The sequence below is a fragment of the Guillardia theta genome (genome assembly GCF_000315625.1).
Source record: "Guillardia theta CCMP2712 unplaced genomic scaffold GUITHscaffold_9, whole genome shotgun sequence".
Taxonomy (NCBI): Eukaryota; class Cryptophyceae; order Pyrenomonadales; family Geminigeraceae; genus Guillardia; species Guillardia theta.
In genome coordinates this window covers 33409-43348 of record NW_005434665.1, presented here as the reverse complement: position 1 = coordinate 43348, position 9940 = coordinate 33409, and the positions used below count along the sequence as shown (strand labels likewise).

At 52.5% G+C, this 9940-nt stretch overlaps 4 protein-coding genes across 4 annotated transcripts; 3 read left to right on the top strand and 1 right to left on the bottom strand.

The window, feature by feature from the left end:
- Nucleotides 1-3: 3 nt before the first annotated feature.
- On the top strand, nt 4-353 carry GUITHDRAFT_101946 (hypothetical protein; the record flags this gene model as incomplete). The annotated part of the gene is made up of 3 exons (XM_005838959.1): nt 4-182; nt 235-264; nt 314-353. 3 exons carry the CDS (start codon nt 4-6, stop codon nt 351-353), a joined length of 249 nt encoding a protein of 82 aa, XP_005839016.1.
- A 1129-nt stretch (nt 354-1482) lies between these two features.
- Nucleotides 1483-2625, top strand: GUITHDRAFT_101945 (hypothetical protein; the record flags this gene model as incomplete). The annotated part of the gene is made up of 8 exons (XM_005838958.1): nt 1483-1485; nt 1802-1831; nt 1885-1961; nt 2143-2192; nt 2338-2380; nt 2422-2458; nt 2499-2556; nt 2600-2625. 8 exons carry the CDS (start codon nt 1483-1485, stop codon nt 2623-2625), a joined length of 324 nt encoding a protein of 107 aa, XP_005839015.1.
- RPL19e (large subunit ribosomal protein L19e, cytoplasmic) lies at nt 2625-3462 on the bottom strand (the record flags this gene model as incomplete). The annotated part of the gene is made up of 4 exons (XM_005839322.1): nt 2625-2718; nt 2764-2824; nt 2872-3014; nt 3076-3462. The coding sequence occupies 4 exons, from the start codon at nt 3457-3459 to the stop codon at nt 2674-2676; spliced, it is 633 nt and encodes a 210-aa protein (XP_005839379.1). The 3' UTR covers nt 2625-2673.
- Nucleotides 3463-5451: 1989 nt separating this feature from the next.
- On the top strand, nt 5452-8515 carry GUITHDRAFT_133787 (hypothetical protein; the record flags this gene model as incomplete). Its single annotated transcript, XM_005838957.1, has 6 exons — nt 5452-5805; nt 5851-5973; nt 6036-6063; nt 6148-8305; nt 8354-8420; nt 8471-8515. The coding sequence occupies 6 exons, from the start codon at nt 5452-5454 to the stop codon at nt 8513-8515; spliced, it is 2775 nt and encodes a 924-aa protein (XP_005839014.1).
- Nucleotides 8516-9940: the final 1425 nt, after the last annotated feature.

Sequence of the window (9940 nt, the reverse complement as noted above, 5' to 3'; positions counted from 1 at the left end):
AGAATGGTGGAGGGCTTGTCTTTTGCTCTGCGATACGATGTGAGCTGTAAACCTTCAGGCACTGGGCACTCGGATGATGAGTTTGAAGAGAACCATCACGACGCACGAGCTCTAGCGGAGGAGACACCCAGTAACACCTACTCATATGACCCGGTGCAGTGGCAGAATGCATGGCAAGAGAGGTAAAGGATCGTCTCTCGACAAGATTTGTGTTGTAACTGTGCTGTGTCACAGTGTGTCATATAACGAGGAGGATGTGTCCAAGTGATTCAAGCAAGCTTGACGTGTTCATGGCTGACCCGTGATGGTGCAGTATCCCCAACCGCAACAAGGAAGGCAGGGAATGGGAGTAGGAGTAGGAGGATGAGGGTGGACGTTTTTGATTGCTCAACAGATTTCCGTTGATGTGGGAGTGGCATGACAAGAAATATTTCGGAGCAGCTCATGGCATGCTCCTTCTCCTCTTCCTCCTGCCCCCTGCCTCCTTCCATTCTCCTCTCTCCTCCTTCCATCTTCCCTTCTCCTCCCTCCTTTCATCCTTTCCTCGCTCCACCCTGCTCCCTGCTCCCTGCTCCCTGCTCCCTGCTCCCTGCTCCCTGCTCCCTGCTCCCTGCTCCTCCCTTCCTCCATCCTCTCATCTCTCCTTTCTCACTTCCCCATGTCATGTGATTGCCTCGTCTCACATTGCAACAGGTCTGTGCGGCATACTCACCATCCTCCTCTACTTCCGCAAGCTCGTCGGTGAGAACAAAGTCAAAGGAGCTAAGAGTTTGACGGGGATGCAGATGGGTTCGGCTGTGAGAAGAGAGTGAAGGGTAAGATTCCTCGCCGCCTCCCGTCCTCCTCCATTATCCTCCTTGTCCCTCCCCTCATCGCTCTTATCCTATCTCCTTCTCCTCCTTTGTCTCGCCCCATCTTCTTCATCTTCGCGCTTTCTCCTCCTCCCCTCCTCCCCTCCCCCAACTTCTTTTCTTCGTTCTCCTGTGTTGATTCCACTTCCTTATAGGATGCGTCGATGCATTGATTGCATCACAATTTGAGTCTGGAAACCTTCCCTCTTCCATGGGCAATGGTCCTCCTGCTCCTGCTCCTGCTCCTCCTCCTCCTCCTCCTGCTCCTGCTCCTGCTCCTGCTCCTCCTCCTCCTCCTGCTCCTGCTCCTGCTCCTGCTCCTGCTCCTGCTCCTCCTCCTCCTCCTCCTCCTCCCTCTCTCCTCCCTTTCTCCTCCCTCTCTCCTCCCTCTCTCCTTTTCTGCTCGATCCTCCTGTCCACTGACTTCCCGCACTCAGCTCAAGACAAGCTCGTCCATTGGTGCCATGGCGCTCCAGGTTGCTCGACCCCATACTGCTGCTGCTTCTCCTTCTTGTTTGTTCTCTTTCCGCCCCTTATATGTCTCACCTCTTGTACGTCTTGCTGAACTTCCGTAGGACTTGTTCCTCTCCTCGCGCAGGCTCACAAAGAGTTTGGTGAACCTCATTACGAGATGGTAAGCTCCGCTACTCCTTCTCTTGCTTCTGCTCCAACTCCCCCTCGCTCTGTTTGCCTGCTCTTCTTGAGTGCTCTTGCCCTCCTGGTCGTATGGTTTTCCTCGCTCACCTTTTCCTCTTGCCCATTTCGTGTTTTTCTAGTGAACGCCTTTCTTCAGGCGGCGAAAAATGCTCAACGGGTCCTGCCTCCTGCCTCGTCCCTCGTCCCTCCTGCCTCGTCCCTCCTGCCTCCTGCCTCGTCCCTCGTCCTTCGTCCCTCCTCTGTCCCTGCTGTCCCTCTTCCTCGCTCCCCCACCCCCTCATGTCCTGCTGCAGGTCATCTGCGAGCGAGGTCTCCTCAAGAAGGTGAATCTAGAGAGGGAGCTCGTGAGGGCAGGGGGTTGTGACAGTTCGAGTAGGGCTTCGGCATCTGCCATGGAGTCGCAGGGAATGGCTTGTCTCTGCTCTGCTCGCATCGAACTTTCAAACACGAAGAGTACGCCCTCGCTCCCTTGCACCCTCCCTCGCTCCCTCGCTCCCTCCTTCGCTCCCTCCATCCGTCCCTCGCTCGCTCGCTCTCTGCCTCAATCCCTCCCTTCGACTTCTCCCTCAGCTCCCCCTCCCTGGTCTTTTCATCGGCACCCGCCCCTGCTCGTCTCACCAGCCTCCAGCGTCAGGGTCACTGCCAAGCGTTTTGCTCTCTTCGCCAGGCAGCCCAACTGTGAAGGTGCGAGAGAGGAGAGGGGAAGTGGGGGCGAGGGGAGGGAGGAGGTGACTAGCGAGAAGCGAGCATGCCGAGGAGAGGAGGAGTGGAGACAAGAGTGGAGGATAGAGATTGAGAGGTTGAAGCATCAGGTTTGATTTCCGTGCAGGAGCAGAAGCGCTGAAGCAGCAGCTGCTACAGACGCCCGACCGGTGACGCTCCTCCTCCCCTTCACACCTCTGACCGTCTGCAGCCCCTGCTCGCTCTTCGAGGGCTTTGCGGGACTTGCGGTTAGGACGGCCAGTGCTGGTGGGCTCTGACGACATGCAGATGTTCCTCCTGACGCTGCTGGAGGAGGAAACTGGGGCAGACATGAAGCGACTAACAGGTGAACTGAGGAGGGGAAGGAGAGAGTTGAAGAGATCGAGCAGGTGCTGCTTGTCCGTGGCACATGTAGAGTATGTCTTTTCGGGTTTTAATGAATCAAGAGAATTTCCCTTCTAGTTTACTTCTTGCTCTTCTTCTCCTTCTTGGGCTTCTCCGCGGCCGGCTGAAAACACGTCAGCTCCTCTTTAGTTTCTTTTCCTCCTCTCACCTGCTCAGCGGGCTCATCCTTAGGTGTTTCCTTCTCTGACACTCCACGCTTCTCATCAACCCTGCACCAGTGTCAGACGTTGCTCTCCTCCCCCTCCTTCGCTCTCACCTAGCGGCACGGCGCTCACGAGCAAGGCGAGCCTTGTTACGGCGAGCCTCAGCCTGATCAGCGAGCGACTTCTCACGAGCCTTCTCGGCCTTGGCCTTGTGGATGAACTCGATGAGGTTGCGCTTGTTCTTGAACACGTTACCCTGACCCTCTTGTCAGCATTCCTGTCCTCCCCCCATCCTCCTCCTCGTTTCTCCTCCTCACCTTGCACTTCATGTAGAGAACGTGGTAGAGATGCTTGTCGATCTTCTTCTGCTCCCTGTACTTGGCCAAGAGGCGGCGGAGAACACGCTGGCGACGCATCCAGATGACCTTGGTGGGGAGACGAGCCTCGGCGGTACCCTTGCGCTTACCGAAGCCCATGTGTCTTCCCTTCCTCTTCGCCTCGTTCTTTCGGTGCACGCGAGAGCGGGAGTGGATGGCGACGGGCTTGCGGATCACGTAACCGTCCTTAACCAGCTTGCGGATGTTCTGGCGGGAGTTGGCCATGGAGATCTCGTTGACCTCATTCGGGTCAAGCCAGATCTTACCCTTGCCGCACTTGAGCACGGAGGCAGCAAGGCGCTTCTGCAGCCGGAGGGAAACCATGCTGAGCAGGAAGCGTCAGAATGTGTGCAAGCAAGCGATTCTCGTAACATTCCCTAACTCAGAACAGACTACCAGCTGCCTCTTTTGATTGTAACCTTGCACCTCACAACCTTTGAATGACAAATAAATACATTCGAAGATAGAGAATCAGATTACAATAATTGGACTAGAAACATGATACACATTGAATTCGTGCGCAACAAAATTTTGTTGCACTTTGTCAAATCAAAATTGGAACCAAGACTACACTCAAAGTACATAAACATCCACTCTCATGAATGGGTAACGAGGCAAAAGCACTCAAATGATGGAAAGAAATACGAAAGTTAAAGAAACTCACTGCAGAAACCAAACCAATTTGTGAAACTCAGAGGCGACGCTTCATTGCAAACACGTACACAAGCAACAAGTTGCAACAGGACAGCCAACCAACCGTACAGAAAGATTCTGTAAATAAAATCAAGTGATACAAAGAAAGGTGTTGTTCTCCATTGCTACATGGAAAGTCCAACTCATTAACTGATGTCAGGATTGTTCAAGGAAAGATCAAATACCACACCATGCTAGCTGTACATCGATTCTTTTTTGCATTGCCATCTTTCCAACATGCATGTCGATGAATCCTGCATGCCGTACATCTCTGACACCTCTTGTATCACACCACACCGTCCTCTCTCCACGATCACACCGCGCATTGCACCCCTTCTTTCCTTCATGCCTGCGTCTAACATCGTATCTCTATCCCTTCTTCTCTTGATACTTCTTCTTCAACCTGATCTATCTACATGTATCTTCATCTCTCACCGCTCCTTTAAGCTTTCTCCTCCTCTCCTCCTCTTCTTCTCCCATCCTTCGCCCCCCCTCGCCTCTCCTGCATGCCGCCTCCTCCGCTCGTTCACGAGCCTCTTTCTTTTTTCAGAAAAAAGAACGGTTACCAACCGTTACACTGTCAATTGCCTCACGCGATTCTTATTAACTTAAAATAACCGTTCCTGCATCCACCAAGGAGTGTAACGGATCCGTTGAACCTTATGCACCGGTAACGGTTGGTCCGATCGACCGTCCGTGCCCCGGGGCCCCGGGGCCCGGGCGCCTCGCCCGGCGGGCCGCAAGTTGAAATTACTAAATGGCGGCGGCGCGGCCCCCGCAAGTTCCAAGCTTTCCGAAGCCTCCCAACTCCTGCTTCCCCCTGCAGTGCGCTGCTCAGGCGCCAACGGAACCGTCACGTCCCGGCTATTCCCCCGGCCCGGGCCCGGCCTGCGGCTCGGAGCGGCTCAGCAGCGGCGTGGCACTCAGAAGTCACCCAGTGCTGGCGGCTGCCACGGTTTCTTAAAACGCGGGCCCAGCCCGTTCACTGCCGTCACGGCGTGCCGCCGCCACCGGGCGGGGGGGCCGCCGCCGCGCATTGGCCCGTTGGGTGACTGTCCGAGCGGCCCGAGCGCCGGGCCCGGGCCGCGGCCGGCCGGCCGGGGCCCCGCCGCTCGCCCGTGATGGGTGGGTGGGGTAGAAAAGGTAGGGGTAGGTGTCCACATGATTAGGGTTGTCAATATTAGAGGGGTAGACACAGGGAAAGAAAAGGGTACACTTGTGAAAGGTATAGGTCATAATGCATATAGAGAGGGTAGTAGCTGGCTTCTATGATCAGGAGAGGGGTGGGGTAGTATGAGGGCGGGTAAAGAATTGAAATTCGATTTGTTAGGTACGAGAATGCGAGTAGCGATGTGTGGAGATGGTCAGAGGCAGAGGAGGACGAAGCGTAGACAAAAGTATGCAGATGAGAGGCTACAAAGGGAATAGGTACCAGATCTTGTTAGAGGAATTGTCTGGACGATTTCAGGAGATGATCCAATGAATGAGCCACCTGTGGGCTATTTGCATTGCAGTGGAAACTTGATAGATATCTTTGTGCTTGCATGTATGCATTGTTCAAATTTATGAAAACAAGTTCTGTTCGCTTATTTGATTACTGGCAGCCTTTCATTCGTCTCTACGATGAAAAGCATTTTCATCTTCCAGGACGAGTATGCGAGCGACCGGGATTACAAGTCGCAGAAAAGTTTGTCTGCTTCCTCAAAGCAAGGGGGGTTTCGAAAGCCACTCACAGACGTTGACATCAACAAGATCGAAACGAATATATCGAATCTGAAACCACTCAGGGAGATTTCTGACACGGCACTTGGAGGAAAAGCTGGTTTCTTGAAAAAGTCGAAAAATGGATCTTGGACCAAGAACAGTTTCGATCACTGCGACGTAGACGCGAATGGAAACTCTACAGCATTGCTTCGTAATCAGCATATTGACAGATCAGCCATCAACACTGAACCTCATTTGGATCGTCATGCTCTCGTATGCCTCCCAGCCCCATCAGATGCTCTCTGATGTGATGTGCAGGTTAACAGTCTCGGTGAGCTAGTCAACAAAGATCTTTCAAAGCCAGTAGCGCTAGCGAGTAAAGATGGCGATCGAGGAAAAGTACATCAGAAGCGAACAAAGGAGTACGAAGGATGCGACAAGGTAGATATGAATTCATCAGCTGATCGGATTCCATGTTGTTTGTTGTGCTGATCTATGCCCAGGATCAGGGTATTCAGGTGCGAAAGCCGAGTGAGTCCTGGGAGAATCCATTGGGATCAAAGAGAGAGGAATGGAGGGGGCAGGGGAATGCTGCGTCTTCTCTTCTGCTGTCAGGTTCAGACTTCTTGAAGAATCTTGATAAGCAGAAGCTGAAGGAGCCGCTTTCAAAACCGTTGAGTACTGTAGATCAAACTGCCGAATCCCTCTTCCAAGGTTCCTACGATTTGTCTACATCTTTGAGCCTGCTGGAGAAGAGCAAAATGGATTTGAGAAGCAATCTCGATGCTCTCCATGACAACAGTAAGAACATGATACTGGAAAACCTGCACGTGGGCGATCAGTCCAACGATGTTTCTTTCGCGATCGAAGAAAACCATGATGACAGGCAAGAGCTAGCGAATCACAACACCGTTGAGGCGGCAACTGGTCATCAGGTGAAAGAGGAGGCTGTGATGTCCGATTATTACTCGCTTCAAGATCTTGATAGCACCTCGGAGACAATCAGTGTTACGATCAGCGAAATGTCCAACATGACGGTTGACTCGTGCGACATCTCCAGATTTGGATCAAGCCCCTGTTCCGAGGACCTTGAATTTCTTCCCACAAATGAGAATATGGCGAAGATGGCCGGGTTAGGCATCAAGTTCAAGCATGCCGAAGGCGGAAGTGGTTTCCTTGTAGCGGCTGTAGTCTTCAATGGCCCAGCACAGAGGGCAGGCATTATCCCGGGAGAGATCCTAAAGTCAGCAACAGACAAGCTGATCCCTGAGGGCTCGTCTGCCGCCTCCTTGAACAAGCTTGTGACTGGTGCTGGTCTAAAGATGTACATCGTAGTCAAGCGAAGGTTCCAGGTGATCGGGATTGAAATCAGCCGCTACTCTGAGAAGACTCCCCTCGGTTTCTCATTCACCGACAAGGACGGAAAGTCCACGCGGATCTCTACTGTCATCCATGGAAGTCCAGCCTTCAAGGCCGGAGTGTTGGAGGGCGACGAGCTGCTTGCGGTCGACCCGATGGACGTGTGTGACATCTCCCGCAACGAGCTTCTGTCCATCATCACGGGCCCAGAAGGTTCTTCTGTCCTGCTGGGTTTGCAGACCAGAGCGTTCTCAAGGACGAGGTGGGTTCTCGTGCAAAGAAGAAGCGGAGTGCCGCTGAGCGTCTGTGAGGCTCAAACGATTGAGCCCAAGCAAGTGACCGGGTCGGGAAAGGACGAGACGCAGCCCAGCCCAGCCAGGTCTGAGGGACCGCAGGGATACTCAAGAGTTGAGGCCCACCGCGAGGACTGGGTTGGCCAGTGCGTCTCACAACGCGAGGCAGCCGGGCCCGGCACGAACAGCTCAAACGAATCAATGCTAGAGGAGCAGCAGGACGAGGCGATAATGGGCCAGCAGCAGGCAGCGAAAGGCTTCGAGCTTGCCTCTGAGTCAGCCAAGGAATGGGAGGATAGCGTCAAAGCTACTTCCCCGTGCTCGAGCTTGTCTCCAGGAGGAGCAAAGTCAGGCCCGCATCAGGCTATAAGGTCAAAGATCGTCTTCCCCGAGACTCGGTCAGAGTTGCCTGCCGCCCTCCTGGATCAGCCCCAGCCCGCACCTCCTTGCTCCCCCTGCATTCACTCCAACATCACCAAGGTCAAGGATCCCCTCCCAGCTCGCCGAGCTCCGCCAGAGCCTGCTTTCCACGCTTCCATGCTGGACCCGATGAAGATGGCTGGCGCCCGGACAGTAGGAGCACCCCAGGAGCTGATCGTCCCTCGTCTCTCAAAACCTCAAAGGCAACAGGGTACCGAGCGCGCCCCGGGGGTCGAGCCGCCGAGGCACAAGGAGCAGGCAGCACTTGCCAAGCTCAGAGTTGCAGATGCTACACGAGAGGAGGTGAGGGCAGAGTTGGAGCTCGGTGTGCTCGAGGAAAAGTTGGGGAAGCTTCTGGAGACGAGCAAGTGGCAGATGGAAGAAGAAGAAGAGCGCAAGTTCAGGGAGGGAGAAGAACTCAAGTCCAGGGAAACAGAGAGGAGAAGAATGATGACTGCTGGGCTGACGAAGGAGAAGCAAGACCTTGCGATGAGCCTTCCTTTCCCCTCCTCTCACAGAACCAGCCCGAAATCACCAAAGGAATCTCTCCCCCTTACAAGCTCTCTCAGCTCAAAGAATTCTCCCGAGCAGAACCATGACCAGGACAAGAGCTCTCTTTCCCAAAAGCTGGCCTCATCCTTGCTCTGTACAAATCAAACATTCCAGTCAGAACTTCTTCGGCAGCAGGACATGGACATCAGGTGATGTTTTCGAACACCATTTAACCCAAGTGTAACCAAGTTGCGCAGGTGTATTGCGGAACAAACAGGAATCTCCTTTGAAGAAGCTCGGAAGGCCTTCAAAAACAACCATCATGTTGATTTGCTGATTTTGTGTCTGCCATCTCCTCTGACTCTTGATGCTAGGATGTTGTGGATACAATATTTTCTATCAGGAAAGGCATGTGCTGAAATAGCATTCGAAGTATCATTTTGGATGTAGCTATTTCACTATTTACCGTTTGTTGAAAAAAATGTTATCAGATCAATTCCTAATCTATATGTTACATGAAAGGAAAACACACGAGATCAGCTTCAGTTATAATGAGCGTTGCTTTCCAGCATGAGTTTAACAAAAGCCGTTGGGGACCGACTGGTCTTTGCACATCTGCGGAACAATGTTCAGAATGGATATCAGGCGACAAAAAAGATACTGAAAGTCATGAGATGATGAGTGAAGGATCAGCATTTATCGACAGTAAATGGGACCATCATCACAAACAACTCAGGTTATCGCACGAAAGTACAAATATAAAGAGAATCATCCGATAAGAACATGCTTACCGTCAGTACTGCACTCATCGCTGCCATAGGGTTCTTGATCGCCTGTTGATATGATGGAGTTGCCTTTGCCGCTGCCATTGCAGCCTGCTTTCTCATTGGTTGCCGTCTCGGCATTTCCTGAATCCCCCACATGTTGTCGCCGGCAATCCGAACTACCACCCCTCCTAGCCCTATTGAAAAAGGGGGTAGTATGAGCTCTGACGGCTCTTCGACCTGCTCATTCGTCGATTTACCACCCCCATCATATAACCCCCTGCGTTCCGTCATTTCGAGATGGTAGGGGTACTATACTGTACTACCCGTCTGATATCATTTTGAAATACCGGTCCTGATCATATTCACTATTTTCTACCACCCCCACCCCATGTCCCTTCTCTCAAATCCCTCTCTGATTCAAGTACCCATAATGGATGGTAATTGTACGGGGTACTTTGAGAACGACATTAGTACCCCTACCTACCCCAACAAGTTGCAGGGGTTAAAACTTCTGGAGCACCCCCAGAACCTTCGTGTTGGACCCCCATTGATAAAGTACCCCCCTATTCTACTTCCAGAACACCCCATGGTCTAATATTCGACCACCCTCAAGATCTGACCACCCCCCTTTTGAGAACTCGACCCGTCAACTTGGATCATTGCTCCTTGGCCATGCACGCGACTTGATGCCGGCTCGCGTCTGCTGCATCCTCGGCCCCTCTTGCTCTCCTCGGCCTCATCCCTGCTAGCTAGTTATCTTCCCTTGTTACAGCAGCAGCAGCTTCCCTCAGTCCTCTCTCCCCACCCCGTTTCAACTACCTCCTGTTTTCCTTCCAATATTTCCCTACTGTTTTTTTGGGTGATTACACCTCGAATATACGCTGCATTTCTTTACCTCTTCATTCACAGGTGTTACTCTATTGCATAGATGATTGAATTTTGATTGATGTTATGTTTTTCGCTCCAATCTAATTGATCTTACTCCAATTCCTTCTGTGCCATTTCTTAGCATCAACAACCAAATTGATTCTTCTTGAATCTACCTCCTGACATGTCTGCGCTTTCAGCCAAGCCTAC